This window comes from Festucalex cinctus, chromosome 12 (assembly GCF_051991245.1).
Source record: "Festucalex cinctus isolate MCC-2025b chromosome 12, RoL_Fcin_1.0, whole genome shotgun sequence".
In the NCBI taxonomy this organism is placed as follows: domain Eukaryota; kingdom Metazoa; phylum Chordata; class Actinopteri; order Syngnathiformes; family Syngnathidae; genus Festucalex; species Festucalex cinctus.
The window spans coordinates 4,369,024-4,387,909 of record NC_135422.1 but is presented as its reverse complement, the minus strand read 5'-3'; the positions used below and the strand labels follow the sequence as shown (position 1 = coordinate 4,387,909).

The window sequence follows — 18,886 nt, the reverse complement described above, 5'->3', positions numbered from 1 at the left end:
TAGTGAGTGAGATGCTTGCTTTGCTACTTCTGGACCTGGACGACTTGCTGTGATTGGTGGAACCATAAATTCTATTTTTTTAACAGAAAATCCTGAGGGAGAATGTTTGGTCATCAGTTTGTGACCTCAAGCTGAAGCACTTTTGAGTCCTGCAGCAGAACAAGGATCCAAACTTCAACAGCAAGTCCACTTTTTTTTTTTATTATTATTTTTACCTGGACAGGGCTGTGTAGACCTTTTATATTCACTGCACATACAAAACAAACAAACATACAACTCTTGTATTTGTATCCAATATGTATTGATATTTTAATTCAGGCAGTGTTTCAGTGGCTTGTTAAGCGGTAGTACTTGTCGTAAAGCGGGGGAAACAGAGAATTCAATGCCAGTTGGAGACGGCATTGAGAATGTCGGTTGTAAATCACCATTGTGTGTGTCTGCCGGCTGCCACGGTAACGCAGCAGCATGGTGCAGCCCGAGCAGGCAAAATTCCTTTGCGAGATGATGTGGCAAAAGCCAAGAGCCACTTTGCCTCGACTCTGTGGAATGAATGGAATTATTCTGCGCTGCATTTTATGAAAACAGAAGGCCAAGTCAATTTGCAAAACACATCTAAGGGTGCAAGAAGTTGGATATGTCAGTGTCAAGCAAAGAGGCAGCGAAAAGCGACTACAACGGGCCTTTGCGAAAGCTATCATTCCTTCCAAGCTACCCAAAGTATCCGACTGTGAGTCTGAGCAAGTTATTGTGCTCATCATTCCGCTTTGCCAAGTCTGAAATTCACATAGACAGACAGTGGACCCTAAACAACTTTTTATTTATTACCAAACCAGCAAATATAACTAATTTACAGGATGTATTTTTAGACTTTTGGCAGAATGCGTTCCCCTTTTTTGGACTTAGTTCATAGATGGGAATGTTTTAGAAGGTCTCCAGAGACTCAGGTTGGTGAAAAAGGGGGGGGGGCTGTGCTGTCTGCGGTTTTGCCCAAAAAAGCAGCACGTGTGCATTCATAATCATAATACAGACTCGCTCTTACATAGTACTGGCTGTGTAATCAGTTTTGATGTCTCCAACGTAACATATTTTGTTTTGTAAATGGAAATGTGTCCTCCAGCGAGACCTATAGGGAGTTTTGGTTGTCTGACAGATCTTTACGCTGGATTTAGTCGGAATGTTTTGCACAGCTACTGGAAATGACCGGACTGCTGACACTGTCATTTACACACCCACAGAGTGCAGTGCTGTCATTTCCTATTTACTTTAGCGATCAGGCCAGCTGTCTTTGTTCTGCTTACCAATGGTGACGATTACGTGGACAAATTCATTGATTTAACAAATAAGATGTCCTTCCCAAAACAAAGTGATTTTTAAGGAAGTTACAGTATGTTTTCATGGGTTTGTCAGTTCATTCACATGTTTTTGTGCAACTTCCTGTATAGTTTTAAGTTGGTTATTTTTGTGTAGCCTATATTGCGTCAAGTTGGTACCATTCAGTTCTAATGAAAAGCAACAAAATAATGACAAATATGGGGTGGAGTCTATTTAGAATGGGCGAAGCTTTATCAATATAACATCTCGGTCTTGTCATACCAAATTCCTTCTAAATATACTCATCTATATATCTATATATATTCTCCAATAATAAGGTGATCTAAACAGCATTAATTGCGTTTGTGGAGTGAGTTAAGCAGAAAATCCAACCAATTTTCTCCATTTCAGGGGCGGCCATTTTGCCAATTGCTGTACTGAAAATGACATCACAGTTGCTCAGGACTTAACAACCAATCACGGCTCAGTTTCAGAAAACTGGTGAGCCGTGATTGGTTGTTAACTGAGGCCTGATCAACTGTGATGTCCTTTTTTTTTCAGTCGACAGCAAGTGACAAAATGGCCGCCCTTTGAGATTGAGAAAAACGGGTGGATTTTGACGACCAATGGGGCAGCATAGAACATGTTATTGTAAAGAAAACATTTGGGTTGACTTCCACTTTAATTAATTTGTGACGTCAACCTATTCCATACAACTAAAAAATATTTAATCGTAAATAATAGTAATTTTTTTGTTGAATTACAAAGTAGAAATGCAGTTATGGGGACTTGGTCAACATAAAACTATGAAGCGAAGTCATTTTTTTTTATATAAAACCCTTTGTCACTTTCTTTCACAGGTGCTTTCAAAATGATGTCAGGAATCTCCGAGGTGAAGAGGAAGTGGGCGGCCGTGCGTGGTCGCCTGGGCTCATCGCAGGACTCAGACTCCCAACAGGAAGCCAACTTGGAGAATGCTGATCCGGAGCTCTGTATCAGACTGCTCCAAGTTCCCACTGTGGTTAACTATTCCGGCCTGAAGCGGCGCCTGGACAGAAGCGACCAGGCATGGATGGTCCAGTTTCTGGAGCTGAGCGGGCTGGATCTCCTTTTGGAGGCCCTGGACCGCCTTTCGGGCCGAGGTTGCTCCCGCATTGCAGACGCCCTCCTGCAGCTCACCTGTGTCAACTGCGTCCGCGCTGTCATGAATTCTTCTGCTGGCATCCACTTCATCATTGATAACGAGGGATACATCCGGAAGCTGTCCCAAGGTTCCCGCAAATGTTTCACTTTTATATTTTATATGTCTAAGACACATATTGCATTATGTAGTATTTGTTTACATACAAAACACATAAAAACTAAAAGGTGTATTTAGGATTTTGGGGGAAATATCAGGATGGGCCTAAAATAGGTGAACTTAATTCGACCTTCTCTCAACTTTCAGATGTCCAACTGTTCATTGTTTTAGTACTTTTTACACAACTTCCTGTTTTGTAACAAGGGGCTGAACGGTAAATGTCACAACAGGTGTTTAATCTGTAAATGGACTAATCCATTTCTCGCTTCAATTAGAATTGGTATTTAAACAGCCTTTTCATCATGATGTTAACTCATTTGCTCCCAATAACATGTAAATACGTTTTTTTTATGTTTTAAGTGTCCCAAAGACGTATTTATACATTTGTTTGTTTTTTTAATGCGAGAGCATACAGAAGGCTTTGATGCAGCCTCTCAACTGCAAAGAACGGTTGCAGAAATGGTAGTTATTACACAAACGGCCAGCAGGTGGCAGCAGAGCAAAGGAGATCAACCAGGGCCATCTAGAAAAAAAAAAGCTAAATTACTTACAATTTTGAATAGATTTGTGAAAACTGATGAAACTTAACTCTCTTCTAATTCTAATTGCGGCAAAACGGAAACAGAAACATACTTTTTTTTTTTTTTTTTTTTCCTGATGAAAGAAGAGACTTTAATCTTTCTTTTGATAGGTTCCAGGCCTTTACAGCAATAGAACACAATATTCTGTGGGCCTTGCAAAATCAGTCAAAATCCAGTAAAACAGCCGGGAGCGAACGGGATTGCGAAACGTGAAAATGGCTGGGAGTGAATGAGTTAATTTTGACATGAGACCAAGATGACAACAATTGATCAATGTACAAGTTATTGCAAGGCTTCCCACAGGCTGTTCTCAAATTGAAGTGGCCACAGATTGCCATTAGGTTGAAATAGAGAGACAAGAAAAGTCACATAAAGGCATAAAAGTAGACATCTTTGTCAAAAGAAAATTAAACAGTTGTTGTGACTTTTGTTGTTCAGCTCCTCAATAATTAGATGTTCGATACCACTTTTCTCAGACCATTGTTTTTTTAATGTGTAAAATTTAACACAATGACAACGCAAGGTGTCAAACTGCAGGTTTAGCACCAACGACTGCTGCCGAGGCGGTCTTACTCTGTCAGATTTTTTTTCTTTTTTTCTTTTTTTTGCCTTAAGCATCCAGTGGCTGGTATCAGCAGCTTCTGCGATTCCCCGATACATTCAAATTAGTGATAGGCCAATATGTCTTTTTCAGGGCTGATTATTAGTAGTCAAGGTGGCCGATAACCAATATTGGAGCCAATTTTCAATTTATGGTAAAAGACAAAATAAGACTTAACTTTGTTTTTTTTTTAAACAACTTTTCAATTCTCAACATTTTTTTTTTTATTTAACATGTTTAAATTTGTAACAAAAAAAAAAAAGTTTGCTTCCAGGGTCATTAACATGTCTTAAGATAAAAAAAATAAAAAATTAAATAGATTAAGAAATTTTCCAAAATTTCAACATAACTGAAATGTTATACTTTCATTTGTTTTTGTTTTAATTTCTAAGAAAATGAAGTATTAAAAGTGTTAAATGAACTTTAAAATACATTAGTAAAAAGTTCCCTCACGTTTACCCAGTTTTAAATTGATCTCGCCAACGTACCGAATTTTAGGTTTTCATCAAGGTTCACAAAATGAAAAGATGTTGGCAGACAGTGAAGAACTGTCTGAACAAAAAAACAATTGTGACAAGAATCCTTGCAGAAGGTATTGTAGCACTGAACATTTGGACAAATGACTTGTGCTTTCAAAGGTTTCTTCTAGGTCAAATTAAATTCACCTGAAATTTCACAAAAACCAAAAAAAACTTATGTGCCATATTCTTGTATGACTCACTCGACGTCTGCAACGTTCCATACAATGAATTATGAAAGCCCGTTGATAGTTTCTCCCATGATTACTGGAATTTTTGGACTAGAAACAAACATGTTTATCTGCCCCATCCTCACAGAACAAAGTTCACATTGCACTGCTTAAAATCATTTGAGGCATGTTGAGGTCTTGACACAAGGAAGAGCCGTAGCAAAAGTTGAAAATGTGCGTGCTAATGACGCTCCACAGCCTTGGACACGTCCAACACCATGGTGAAGAAGCAAGTGTTTGAGCTACTTGCGGCCCTCAGCATGTTCTCATCAGATGGTCATCACCTTGCTCTGGATGCTCTGGACCACTACAAGGCAAGAAAAATTTGATCCCCAAAAATAAAAATACCGCCCCCTTGTGGCGCGTTGCATTCACAACACCACAACGAAGACGTGAATTCCACTGTGATTTTGTTCCTCAGGGCGTGAAGACGCATCAATATCGCTTCAGCGTGATCATGAACGAGCTGCGGGCCACAGACAACGTTCCTTATATGGTCACGCTCCTCAGCGTCATCAACGCCCTCATTTTCGGCTGCGAGGACCTGAGGCAGAGAGATAAGATGAGAAAGGAGTTTATCGGTAGGTTCAGCCTGCCGTTGCGCAATTCATCACACAATGAGTGAGGTCACTTTTCTGTCAGCTGTCTCAGCAGTTACGTCTGTGAACAGAAAGCACAAAACATTGACATTGTGAGCCCAATTGTTGTCATTTATATCACAATGCTACATTTTAAGTTGAAAACATTACTGACCTAAATTTAATTGAGCAACGTGAAAGTAACAACAATCTGACTGGCATTGAGTTTGGAGCCCAAGACAAAACAAAAAATAACTGAAGGCTTTTAAGAAGCCACCCAATTCCATTCAGACCGCCCACCTCTGTCAACCAATCAACAATTTGATTGGCCACACCTCTTTTATAATTGCACACCTGTGACTTCCTCCAGTACCTCCTGCACTATCCTATTCCAGTGTTTCGCTTCCAAAGATGTGCATTATTTAAAAACAAAACAAAAAGCTAAAAAAAAAATTAAAAATAAATAAATAAATAAAAAAAAGCGAATGTTGTGACACTAATGCTATCTTTTGTTGTTCTGCAGGGCTTCATGTTCTTGATATTCTGCCAAAGTTAAGGTGAGCATGCGACCCTTAATTCACCTTTGATTAGTCAGCCTCCATTTGTTTTTGTTTTTTTTGTTTTTTTTTAGATAGCATTTGTGTGTTAATTGTAATTCACCTTCTTACTTATCTGTATTGGGTGTGTATCATGCAGAGAGCAGGAAGATGAAGACTTGATCATTCAGTGTGAGGCTTTTGAAGAGGCAATGGCGGAAGATGAGGAGGAGCTTTTGCGGCTGTATGGCGGGATTGATATGAGTAATCACCTGGAGGTCTTTACAACTCTCTTCAGCAAGGTGAGTTCATTGATGTAATTCCGTCTGTTAACTTGTGATTTTTAGTGATGCATATTAATTCACTGTCTTCCCAGTCAACATTTTTAGCATTTATTTTTACATTAGAATAAATTTTAATTTACATTAGAATAATAGAAAAAACTGACACCAAAAGCTTTTACAAATAACCCAAACAGCCAATTAGAACCATGGATTTGGGTCACGTGACACCATATGAATACAAGGTCTGTCTAAGCCAATCAGAAGCTGAACTTGGATCACGTGACCCGTGATTTCCCCCAAGTTTCCCCGCATCTCACTGATTCACCTAATAATAGATTAGGGGAGCTAAAAAATGAAGTGGCCAGTGACGGGCAATGAAGAAGCTTTATCAGAAAATAATTTGAGTTATACAACACATATGGTGTAAACCTGACCTTGAAATTTTGATTCTCTGAAAATGTTTTTTTTTTTTTGTTGTTTTTTTTTTTTGTTTTGTTTTTAACAAAATCAAACCGGATTTTTTTTTTTTTTTTTTTCCCAAATGCATACATTTATTTTTGGAAACTGAGCCTAGCGAAGAGTTGATGTTGAGTTGATGCAGTTAGCGTCACAATGTCCAAGTGCCAGATGGGAGTGAATATTAAAAATTAAATACAGTGATATTTAGGAGTATGCTAAAAAAAAAAAAAGTAATAATATGGAAATGTATCATTGCGGGCTTCTGTACGATACATGTATTGATACGAATGCGTCAGAATCAATACCCCTGCACACATTTCGATCCAACCGGAAGCGCTGCTAAAATGAAAAAGTATTTTTGCTTGGATATGTATCGCCCTGGATGCAATGTATCGGGATATGCGTGTATATCGTGACTCCTGTATCGTGATGCGCCTTGTATCGTATTCCTCGTTGATGTGTGGCAGGTGAGCAGCTCCCCCGCTTCTCTCCAGCTGCTGTCCATCCTGCAGACGCTCCTCCTGCTGGGGCCGAGCCGCTCGGATATCTGGCTGGCTCTGGAGGCCATCACGAACCGAGCCATACTGTTGGCCCAGGACTGTGAGTCAGCAACTTTGTGTTGAAATTTGTGGAGCTCATTATACCGCTAATGGCTGCTTCTTATTAACTCATTCACACCCAGCCATTTTCACAGAAGCAATCCCGTTCGCTCCCGGCTCTTTTACTGGATTTTGACTGATTTTGCAATGTCCACAGAATATTGTGTTCAATTGCTATAAAAGCATGGAACCTACTAGGGGTGTTAAAAAAAAAAAAAAATCGATTCGGCGATATATCGCGATACTACATCGCGCGATTCTCGAATCGATTCAATAATAGGCAAAATCGATTTTTTTTTATTTTTTTTTTTTTTTATTTTATTTATTTATTTTTTTATTTTTTAGGATTCACACCTTAAGCATGGAAGAATGTTATATGAACGGAACATTAAGCCTTAATATTTTATTTTAATGCTGTTTAAACATGAAACAGATTACAACCTCTATAAGACTGAAATTTCAGATAAATAATACATTTTCATATAAATCTTACACTCTACAAGCTTACTGATTAGTATTTTCTAAATTTGAATGAAAAAAAATCGCAACAATCGACTTATAAATTCGTATCGGTATCGAATCGAATCGTGACCTGTGAATCGTGATACGAATCGAATCGTCAGGTACGAGGCAATTCACACCCCTAGAACCTACCAAAAGAAAGATTAAAGTCTCTTCTTTCATCAGGAAAAAAAAAAGTGTGTTTCTATCTGTTTCCGTTTTGCAGCAATTAGCATTAGAAGAGAGCTAAGTTTCATCAGTTTTCACAAATCTATTTAAAATTGTAAGTAATTGAGCTTTTTTTCTAGATGGTCCTGGTTGATCTCCTTTGCTCTGCTGCCACCTGCTGGCCGTTTGTGTAATAACTACCATTTCTGAAACCGTTCTTTGCAGTTGAGAGGCTGCATCAAAGCCTTCTGTATGCTCTAGCATAAAAAAAAAACAAAAACAAAAAAACAACGTGTAAATACGTTTTTGGGACACTTGCATAAAAAAAAAAAGTATTTACACGTTATTGGGAGCAAATGAGTTAATGTTTGATGGAGTTGGGAAAATAGCAATGGGGGGCTGTGTACAATTTTCAAGCATTATTTTTTTTCTGTTTGGACTCCAGCTCAGATAGGGCCGTTTGAGAAGATCATGGAGCGTCTGGTGTTCTCCAAGGGCAAGAGCCCCGAAGATGGTCACGAAGTGGACGGCCAGCCTGTCAGAGTGGACAAGGCTTCGCAGACTACTCAGCAAGACCCAGACCAGCTGGAGAAATGCTCTGCGTCGCCTCAGAAGCCCCTCTTGGCTCCTCCCCCTGCAGCACCGCTGCCACCAGCTCCGCCACTTCCTCCCAGTATGACGGGGCCCAAAGGTTCTCTTCAGTGCCTGCTTCCTCCTCCTCCTCCTCCTCCTCCTCCTCCCCCTCCTCCACTCTGCGGTGCAATTGGTGGACCTCCTCCACCACCACCACCACCTCCTTTACCAGGAATGATGCCGCCGCCGCCACCACCACTACCTGGCGGCGCTGGCGTGGCTCCCCCGCCACCTCCGCCCCCTCTGCCAGGTATGAGCAATGGCCCGCCGCCACCACCTGCCTTACCTGGCATGCCACCTCCTCCACCACCTCCCCCTCCGGGCATGATAGTGGCTCAGAGCAGCTATTCTCTGGGATGCAGCGCGCCCGCAAAGCTGAGCCGATATCCCACGCTGAGGATGAAAAAGCTCAACTGGCAGAAACTGAGATCTGTTACAGGTAAGGACAATGGGAGTGGACTTTCTTCTTCATGTCTTGTTAGAATTTAAATGGGAAAATGCCCGTCGCCCGGCCCCGTTTGCGACACACACCCCCTGTTCTGTGATTGGCTGGAGAGGTGTAAACAATGTCTTTCAACAGAAACGTCCCGCTGTTTACAAAACAAACTCAAAATGACAAAATACAGGCTGGGGGCGTGGGGGTTTCGGAGAAAATCACCACCAGTAGACTGAGAGCAAGTTAGTGTGTTCATACTGTATTTTTTTAAAAGTGCATTTTCCTGAGTGAAACCGGGATACTGGGCCTTTAAATGCTCTGTTTTTTTTACCTTGGTAGGAAATTAGATTTAATTAGTACAAACTGATATTTTCATATACTTGATGAAACTTTGCTCAGCTATTTTTTAGAACAGACTTGTAGGCTGCTCATGTGGTCCTCGGGGCTAACTAGTACTCGCTGACACTTTTTTTTTTTTTTTTTTTCCTTTTCAATAAACAATGCACTTTAATCAACAGCAAAAAGGCATCCGTTCCTGCTCTCGTCTTCGTTCCTCCTCTTATCCTCCATTTAAGCAACTGATCACCCCTCCTCTCTCTGCTCAACCGAGAAGGGGAGGGAGGGAAAAAAAAAAACCCACTGGCCTCTAAAATTACATTGGGAACACGATTTTTGGTGTTTGAACGAACTAAAAACTCTTTTTTTTTTTTTTTTTTTTTTTTTTTTTTTTTTTTTTTTTTTTTTTTTTTTTTTTTTTTTCTTCTCCCCTCAAGTTTTTGAGATATAGGATCCCCATTTTAATAATAATAATAATAATAATAATAATATCATTATTATTAAGGGGGGGGGTACCATTGAAAATTGCGCATACCTGTCTCGGTTGTGACTGCACAAACAAGTTGCAATGTAGCTGAAGATGTCCAATCGTAACTAGCTCTACTGGAATTTTCCTTATCTGGAGGGTAAGCTGTGGAGAAAACTTTTTTTTTTTTTTTTTTTTTTTTTTTTTTTTTTTTCTCCTTCTTCTTCACAATTTTAAAAGGGGCAAGCCAATTTTAGTCTTAATCAGCATGGAATATAACTAACCAGATTCACCCCCCTTCCCAATCCAATTATTAGTGGAACTTTGCCTGCTTTGGTGTCCTCCCAAAAAGAAAAATGCTCAAGACAAAACCACAGTAAACCGTCAAAGCTGTAATCGGCACATGCCTGTTTTAGAGTCACTTTACTGGTAATCAATTCACGCTGAACTTTTTTTTTTTTTTTTTTTTTAAATCAGCTTCATAATGCTTCAATCCTGAACTGGAGAAGGACCTTTGAGGCATGTCGATCACGTTTGTGGACTGTTTGGTTGCTATTATCATTTCTGTATTGAACATTCAGTCAGTCATGGTGACGAGTAGTTTGACTCGCCTGGGATTCTGTAACAGGCTGTGTGGGTTTAGTTCTCACTCAGTGACGGTGTGATTGACTGACAACCAGTTCAAGGTGTAGTCTGCCTTTTTATACAAACTCAGCTGGGATCGAATATTGAGCGGAAGCTCCCTGCAATCCAAGACGGGATAAGCCGTATAGAAAATGGACACACAAACTGTAACGATGTTTTCCTCCCTGTCAAGAGGAGCAAACGGTTAAAACTGACATGATTGCTTTCCTCTCTCGTCTTCCACACACAGATGGTCACTCCATGTGGGCTTCAGTTCAGAAAGAGCCTTCTCCTCACGAGCCGGACTATAGCAGTATTGAGGAGCTGTTCTGTCTCCCGGTGACCGAGCACAAAGACAAGGGGGCAGCTGCTCCTGTCAAGAAGGAGCCGAAAGAGGTGTGCACCATCAACGTCGGCAGTGACCAATTACAAACGCATGTTTGTTGGGTTTTTTTAAGCCAAACTATCCATTTGTGTTTCCTTCTAGATTTCTTTTATTGACCCGAAGAAAAACCTGAATGTCAACATATTCCTGAAGCAGTTCAAATGGTGAGATCCGAAGCAACGTGGTGATCCATTTTATGTCCGTAAAGTGTACCCTCAATGGACACTTTATTAGGTACAATTAAAAAAAAAAAAAAAAAAAAAGATCCCAGAAGCTGTATCAAAAAGTCTTTTTAAAAGAAGAAATAAACTTACAATAAATTGAGTATTTTGGAGATGCAACAATTAATTAAATAATTGTAATTCATTATATTTACAACAATATTAATTTTAATTATTTTACAATAATTAAATTTTAAAGTGTTTATCCTCATTTTGCTATTTGGAAAACTTATTGATTTTATTTCCTGGCATGTTACGGACCCAAGCAGTAACTGAATGTTAGAAAATAATGGACAGATTAATTCATAAAATCAAAAGTATTTGTTGTAGTTGTATTATACATTGGAGTGGAAGTACATTACATCAGACTGGGAAATATTTCTCACATTTGCCCTGCTTATGTACTATAAATGCATGCACTGTATGCACTAATGCGGGATTGTCAAACTAATTAATACAGGGAACTCTTAAACATAAATTTAAGCCAGATGAGCATGTTCATGGTCTAATAAAATAGGAATAACGGGTAAAATGATTAAGTGTGAATAATTGCCATCGAAAACTGCAGTTTGTGTTCTGCCCTCACAGGCCAGATTGAACCCCCCGAGGGGCCGGTTCTGGCCCACGGACCGTATGTTTGACACATTGCACTAATTTGTAGAAAGCAATATTTGGAAGAACATTTACTTTTATACAGGTCTTACTATATAAAACTCAGTGGATTGTTTGAGTGCTTGACGTCGTGACCATCTTAATATTGTAAATGTTTCATGTCCAGCTCGAATGAGGACTTTGTGGTGATGATTGCGAAAGGTGACAGAAGCAGGTTTGACGTGGAGGTGCTAAAACAGCTCCTGAAGCTCCTGCCAGAGAAGCATGAGGTTTGGCAAGACCTTCGCAGTGTTTTAACGCCGTCATTCAAGGGCCCACTCGGAATGTCTGAGTCGTGATGGGGCCTTTTTGTCATCTAGATTGAAAACTTGAAGTCTTTCCAAGGAGAGAAGGAGAAGCTGGCAAACGTCGACCGTTTCTTCACATCGCTCCTCACTGTCCAATGGTAACTTCCTTCCCCAACTGTTGTAACATGTGAGCTGCCCGCTTAATTAGGGAAGGAAATGGGCCAAAGAAGAACCCGTTAAATTTTGTGATGGCGCTGGATGGATTTTTATTTGGGCTGCATTAAAATGTGATCTTCAACTCACAATTCTTTCCAGTTATCATCTGAGGATTGAGTGCATGCTATTGTGTGAGGAGACTGCATCGGTGTTGGACATGCTCCAACCTAAAGTCAAGCTGTTGGAGGAGGCCTGTCACTGTAAGTACCTCCTGTTTTTTTTTTTTTTTTGTTTTTTTTTTTTGTGGAAATTAAATAACCCTTTTTTGCAATCCTCATTCATTTTTACCTTCAACTAATTCACAGCTCTCAAGACAAGCACGCTCATTCCCACTTTCTGCAGGCTCATCCTCGACGTGGGCAATTTTCTTAACTATGTAAGAGCCTCAAATGTTTTTATCCCCGCTGATATTTAGAGAATACGGAGCCCCTAAAGTGACATGGGAGGAAAAAAAAATATATAAAGATATAGATCGATGGATAGATGGGCGGGCGGATGGATGGATGGGCGGGCGGATGGATGGATGGATGGATGGGCGGGCGGATGGATGGATGGATGGGCGGGTGGATGGATGGATGGATGGGTGGGTGGGTGGATGGATGGGCGGGCGGATGGATGGATGGGCAGATGGATGGATGGGCGGATGGATGGATGGATGGGCGGGCGGATGGATGGGCGGGCGGGCGGATGGATGGATGGATGGATGGATGGGCGGGCAGATGGATGGATGGATGGATGGGCGGGCGGATGGATGGATGGATGGGCAGATGGATGGATGGATGGGCGGGCGGATGGATGGATGGATGGGCAGATGGATGGATGGATGGGCGGGCAGATGGATGGATGGATGGGCAGATGGATGGATGGATGGGCGGGCGGATGGATGGATGGATGGATGGGCGGGCGGATGGATGGATGGATGGATGGATGGATGGATGGATGGGCGGGCAGATGGATGGATGGATGGATGGGCAGATTGATTGTCCGGTATGTATTTTTTATTTCCTTCCATGTCACTTTAGGTAAGAGAAGGCCAATTTTTTATTTTTTTAAATAACTTAAATCACTTTCCTTCTAGGGAAGCCACACAGGAAATGCCGAGGGATTCAAGATCAGCTCTCTTCTCAAGCTGACAGAGACCAAAGCCAACAAGAGCCGCATTACATTGCTTCATCACATCTTAGAGGTACGTAAAGACCGCCCCTTTTCCTTTAAAATACGTTTGTTACTAACGCAACATTGCTTTAATGAAAGGAAGCAGAAGAAAACCACCCAGAGCTATTGGCATTGCCAGAGGACATTGAAATCTGCCAAAAGGCTGCAGGGTACGGCTTCTTTTCCACATTGTTTTCCCCCCCTATATAAATCTGTGCAAAATATTCAATACAAAATATCCCTCATACAATAGAGTCAATCTGGATTGTATGCAGTCCGAAGCCAACGCTTTGCTTAAACGACTGAATGAGGCGTCAAAGAAAGTCTCCAACTCGGTGGAAGAAGTGAAAGAGCAATACGTAAAGGTTTTGGAGGTAAGATCTTGGATGTATATCAACAATATGATACATAAAGTACCTCGTGAGAGTGAACACTTGACTTCTCCAACCCATTTCATTCCTTCTGATTGGATTGTGTGAATTTTCGTCACTGTATTGTTTTCATTTTCGTTTGTCATTGATGAAATTGTCAATTTTAGTTATAGTCTCAAATGAATGGCTTCTATTTTAGTTTATTTAATTTTCATCTGGGGGAAAAACAAAACTCATGACAAATTGACATTTTTCGTCGGCAAAATTATCACTGGTTGCAATGAGTTTCATTTTACATACTTATTAAGGAACTTGTCGGTACTGTAAATGTGGCATTTTTTTCAAAAATATTTCACTCCAGTAAGACTATTTGGTGCATATTTTAAAGTGGAATAAGGTTTGATTTAATACACTTCAAATTTGTTTTTGTTACAACTATTAGCAAAAGGTTATTTGCAGCAGCCAACTGGCACCAGCTATGAACGTGTAATATTCCATTTGGTGTAATGAGATAAACCAAAAGCAATTAATTGAGGAACTGCAATGTGAAAATCAGCAATCCCTCCTAATAAGTGATGTCATTGATCTTTGTCTTTGATTATATTTACAGGAAAGCTCAAGTACCTCCAATTGTTTGGGGTCGAAAGAATAATTTTGAAGCCAGTGAGCTACAGAGCGGCTAAAACTGTCAATAAAAAGAAAAACTAATTCCGTTTGATTGCTGCGCTTTGTGAACGCTCGTCTCGTTATTCTCACAAAGGCCTCTTTTTTTTTTTTTTTTTTTTTGTTCCGCAGGAAAATCTGGAGGCGTGTCGAGATCTGAGTGAAAGATTTGTGGACATTGACAAGAAGAGGAGTGAACTGGCTGTCTACTTTTGTGAAGATGCCAATCAGCTGTCGCTCGAGGAGCTTTTCGGAACAATCAAGACTTTCCGGGAACTTTTCATCAAAGCGCTGAAGGTCGGGGGATAACGCTGGTGTCGTTTATAGTGTGAAAAGAAACATTTTTGATGTGTTGCTGCCGAAGTCGAAATTGCTACTGAGTGTACAATTTGTACTTGGCAGAGTGACACATCATTTTTTTCCCCTCCACAAACACAGGACAATAAGATCAGGAAAGAACAGGCAGCCAAAGCTGAGAAGAGAAAGAAGCAGCTGGCAGAGGAAGAGTCCAAGAGGCAGAAGGGAGCGAATGGAAAAATAAGTGAGTTGTTGCTGCACGATGCGAAAATCCCCCCCCCCCCCCCCCCCCATTTTGAGAAGTGTAGAGCTGACCTTTTGACCCCCCTTTCCCACACCAGTCAAGAAAGGCTTGGTGCCGCAAGACGACGGCTGCATAATTGACCACCTGCTTGCGGACATCAGGAAGGGTTTCAGCCTAAGAAAGACCAGGCCAAGGTGCGATAGGGAAAGCCTCCCTCATAGTGAAATGAGTAGGGATACCTGCCCACCTGGTAAGGACAAGAGACTGTGGCCCCCCATCCGCAGTTCTAGCTCCGCTCCTGAGTCACTTAACTGCTTTTTTTTTTTTTTTTTTTTTTTATGTGCCCTGATAATGTCCTTCAGCCTGCATTAGCTTTTATATGTATGCGCTTGGGAACTGTATTGCCATGCATCGTTCATTACCTCCGCCAAGTGCAAAAGCAAGAGGCCTTGTTTTGATCTCTATGGCGCACAGTTTTTTTGTTTTTGTTTTTTTTTGTGACAGGGTTTCCAAAACTTTTCTCAAGATTAATCGATAAAAATTCCCCCCCAAAAAACAATGACACATATAGAAAGAAAATCATATATCCCAATATTAGCATTTTACCTTAAAATTACATGAAACTAGTGGCAATTTTCTATTCCAATTTCTAGTTCATGATCATCAAAACGGCCACAAGAGGGCAGACAATACTCATATCTTTCTTGTCCTAAATTTTTTTGGGATGCCCAAGTTTGGGAAACCTTGTTTTTGCTTTGTCACGTTGCAACTGTTGCCCCATTGCTGACTACTCTGTGTTAAAGGGGAAGACAATCCAAAGATTTTATTTACAATCTGTTCTATTCACGCCCGCTAGTTTTAAGCATGGTTTTCTGATTTAATATTGCATTTCTGGAATAGGAATTAAGCAGCAAAATCTACCCATTTTTATCTATCGACGGGGGCGGCCATTTTGCCACTTGCTGTCCATTGGAAAATGACATCACAGTTGCTCAGGGCTCAGCTAACGATCCAATCACGGCTCACCTGCTCCAGTACACTCTAGAAACAGTTGGGTCAAAAATAACCCCAATTTGGGTCAACATTTGGACCGACCCAACTTTTTATTTAACCCCCAAAAAAGTTGGGTCAAATTAAATTGACTCGCAAAGCAACTCAATTAGTTGTGGGATATTTATTTGACCTAGCTTTTTGGGTTTGTTGCCAAACCCAATTGAATTGGGACAAAAATGAACCAACCCAACTTTTTGAGGTGTTTAGCCCAAAATGTTGGGCCAAATTAAATAAATAACCCACAAAGCAACCCAACTTTGCGGTTGTATCGTAGGTTATTCATTTGACCCAACTTTTTGGGTTAATTGACTAACCCAATTGAATTGGGTAAAAAATAAACCAACCCAACTTCTTGAGGTATTTAGCCCAAAAAGTTGGGTCAAATGAAATCAATAACCTACAAGTCAGCCCAATTTGGGGGTTGTTTTGTGTGGGTTAATCATTTGACCCAACTTTTTAGGTTATTCAGTTAACCCAAAAGCCTGGTCCGGTCCATTTTTGACCCAAAAGTGTCCCAAAGACGTATTTATACGTTGTTGGTAGTTAATGGTAATTATTACACAAATGGCCAGCAGGTGGCAGCAGAGCAAAGGAGATCAACCAGGCCCATGTTGAAAAAAAAGCTCAATTACTCACAATTCTAAATAGATTTGTGAAAATTGATTCAACTTAGCTATATTCTAATGCTAATTGCTGCAAAACGGAAACAGAAATACTTCTTCTTTTTTTTTCTGATGAAAGAAGAGACTTTAATCTTTCTTTTGATAGGTTCCATGTTTTTATAGCAATAGAAAACAATATTGTGGGGGTCAACATATTATTGTAAAAGACATTTTTGGTTTGACTTCCCCTTTAAAAGGCTTGCTAACAAAGGACAGACTACAGCAGCATTTTTTTTTTTCTTCACTTTTGCTAACAGCTCAACCTTGGCGGAGGTCCCGTTCAAGTTGTGAAGCCGCTGTAATTTTCTAAACGGTTCCAGTAATGCTTTTGACATCTCCCCATTCAGGCTCACTTGTGAAATCTGCAGACGAAAAATCCGCCGAAGTAGCTTGCAGCGTTTCCGCGCCCACCACGTGTCCAACAGAGGCTCACCAAGTCAACGCGGGCGAAGCGAACGGCTTAATCAACTCTCCAAACGAGACTCCTTCGACACCTCAGGATGTAGTGCAAGTGGCAGCCTCACCCCAACCAACGCCGGAGAAATCGGCCTCTATTGCACCGGCACCCCCGGAAAGGCCCACGTCGCTACAGGAGGATCATACCTCACCTACACCGACGGCACCTCAAACTAAAGTTCAGGTGGAACCCCAGCCGTGTCTCGTCACAGATGGTTTCTCTGTCGATTCAACCGAAACCAGTATACTAAGCCCATCCTCGCTGTCGGACTCCGACCTGATAGAAGTTGTGTCGGATGAAACGTCCAACCTGGTACCTGAGAAGTTAACGCCGAAGGAGCCGGCGGACATTGTGAAAGTTCACACAGGAAACGCTGCTGCTGCTAGTGATAGGAATCTTAAAATTGATAAGGACAGTCAAACGAGTAACATAACTTTACAAGAAGCTGAAGGACAAGCGGCAGGTCTCGATTTGCGTGCTGCTAAACCATCCGGGCAGGACGTGGTGGTGGTGAGCTGCACGCAGGCAGACCCCAAAAGCAACAAGGCCCGTTTGGAGAGCATCTTAGGGCGCGACGGCCAGGGTGGAGTTGAATCCGAAGACGTGACTTCAATAAACCCCGAGCCAAAGAAGCGGTCAAGCTTCTTTAAACGCAACAAAAAGAAGAGTCCAGGTAAAATATCTAACTTAAATAAACAATTTCGGAATGCGAGTCATGTGAAATTTCTAAAAGGAAGATATGCTTTTTTGTTTTTACTGCACTCTGCTTTATATATTTTATTCTTTAAGTAGGTGATTGTGAGAATTTTCCAATTTGTGCCTCTTTTAATTAAAGACGATGAATACAGATTTGGACTTTTAAGTCTACAGTGCTGTTGTTTGCCGATGGACCGTTTGTTTGAATGTTCTGTTTTCCGTTCTTACTCTCTAAAACACAAGGTAACAGTGGGAAAGGAGACATTAAACCTAAAAATGGCTGTGTGTTACAGTGAGGTAGGTCAAGCGGTGGGATGGCAAACTGTAAGCAGGAAACTTCATCCTAAAACTTCGTCACCGTCCAAACTTTGTGGCAAATAACCCCCCCCCCCCCCCCCCATTTGTTCTAACTGGGATCTGGATTTCATTTGTCTGTGTTGTCCAGCTTTTAACACTTCTTTTACACCGATGCAGTCATTGATAAGTCTAAAAAGCTTTTAACAAAGAAAACTTGTCTTGGAGTTATTTTACTGGATAAAATATATCTATAAATGCAGAAAACTTTCCCATTCCAGTCAGTCTCGACAGTGTGCAGTCATTGTAAATTTCTCATGATGGCCTTCACTCTTGTCTCTTCCATATTTTTCCGTCCATGCCTTAATTCTGCTCTTGGATTGTTTTTAATCTACTAATGGCAGTCTCATGCTTCCTGTAAACTGCTGTTTTTGTGTTATCTAAACAAATTCCTCTGCATTAAAGCTATTAATTAAAAAAAAAAAAAAAAAACTCAATCTAATGACCCAAATAAATAAATTTATTTTACAATTTCTAATTAAATATATTTAGAATGACTTTTAAATCTAAAATTGTACTTATTCACTCTTGGTTATTTCCCCCCTTTAGGTGATTCCAAAAAAAGGAGATCAAGAGGAAAAAGAAAAAGTTGATGTCACCATAGTTGTGAACTGGCAGGACTCCAGTATATTGAATATTTTATTTTTGTGAGATTACAGATTTTCTAAACCAAGAAGCGTTTATGAACTAATTCAAGGTTGGGACTTTGACAGCATTTTGGATGTAAACATGTCACTGCAAATTGTTTTTGATGGTAACCTTATTCGAAAAGTTTGACATTGTGCTTTATACGTTTTTGTATGTTAAAGTGGATGTATGTCTGTGCTTTGAATATTTTGACTATAATATAAAGGAAAGACTTAAATATTTAACATTTTGAATGTATAACTCTTAAAGACGGACTATACTGTATTGTGACTTTTACTTAATGCTTAAACTATTTTAATAAAAGTCAATTGAAAAATCTTGTTTTTATTGCGTGAACACAAAACGAGTGCGTAAAGGGCGCTTGAGGAGCTTTAACCATTACGCACACGCCGGTTGCGTCTGGG

General features: G+C 40.4%; 1 protein-coding gene and 1 long non-coding RNA gene across 5 annotated transcripts in view; one reads left to right on the top strand and one right to left on the bottom strand.

The window, feature by feature from the left end:
• The window catches only part of LOC144031373 (inverted formin-2-like), a 30,488-nt gene extending 11,690 nt beyond the window's left edge, over positions 1-18,798 (top strand). The window contains exons 2-23 of one of the 4 annotated variants that reach the window (XM_077538451.1): positions 2,172-2,582; positions 4,740-4,855; positions 4,963-5,122; positions 5,643-5,676; positions 5,816-5,957; positions 6,866-6,998; positions 8,112-8,738; positions 10,412-10,557; positions 10,649-10,710; positions 11,546-11,648; positions 11,739-11,824; positions 11,982-12,082; positions 12,188-12,258; positions 12,961-13,068; positions 13,137-13,207; positions 13,291-13,411; positions 14,204-14,368; positions 14,510-14,612; positions 14,710-14,862; positions 16,675-17,457; positions 17,724-17,777; positions 18,384-18,798. In XM_077538451.1, the coding sequence (XP_077394577.1) occupies positions 2,183-2,582; positions 4,740-4,855; positions 4,963-5,122; positions 5,643-5,676; positions 5,816-5,957; positions 6,866-6,998; positions 8,112-8,738; positions 10,412-10,557; positions 10,649-10,710; positions 11,546-11,648; positions 11,739-11,824; positions 11,982-12,082; positions 12,188-12,258; positions 12,961-13,068; positions 13,137-13,207; positions 13,291-13,411; positions 14,204-14,368; positions 14,510-14,612; positions 14,710-14,862; positions 16,675-17,457; positions 17,724-17,776 (3,738 nt within the window). In that variant the 5' untranslated portion in view covers positions 2,172-2,182 and the 3' untranslated portion in view covers position 17,777; positions 18,384-18,798. Of the gene's footprint in view, positions 1-2,171; positions 2,583-4,739; positions 4,856-4,962; positions 5,123-5,642; positions 5,681-5,815; positions 5,958-6,865; positions 6,999-8,111; positions 8,739-10,411; positions 10,558-10,648; positions 10,711-11,545; positions 11,649-11,738; positions 11,825-11,981; positions 12,083-12,187; positions 12,259-12,960; positions 13,069-13,136; positions 13,208-13,290; positions 13,412-14,203; positions 14,369-14,509; positions 14,613-14,709; positions 14,863-16,674; positions 17,458-17,723; positions 17,778-18,383 lie in introns of those variants that run through there. The other 3 variants (XM_077538452.1, XM_077538453.1, XM_077538454.1) reach the window with 3 other exon arrangements.
• On the bottom strand, positions 4,652-5,417 carry LOC144031376 (uncharacterized). Its single transcript, XR_013287514.1, has 2 exons — positions 5,295-5,417; positions 4,652-5,201 (listed from the first exon to the last, which is right to left on the bottom strand). It is a non-coding gene; the product is annotated as an uncharacterized LOC144031376 (long non-coding RNA).
• Positions 18,799-18,886: the final 88 nt, after the last annotated feature.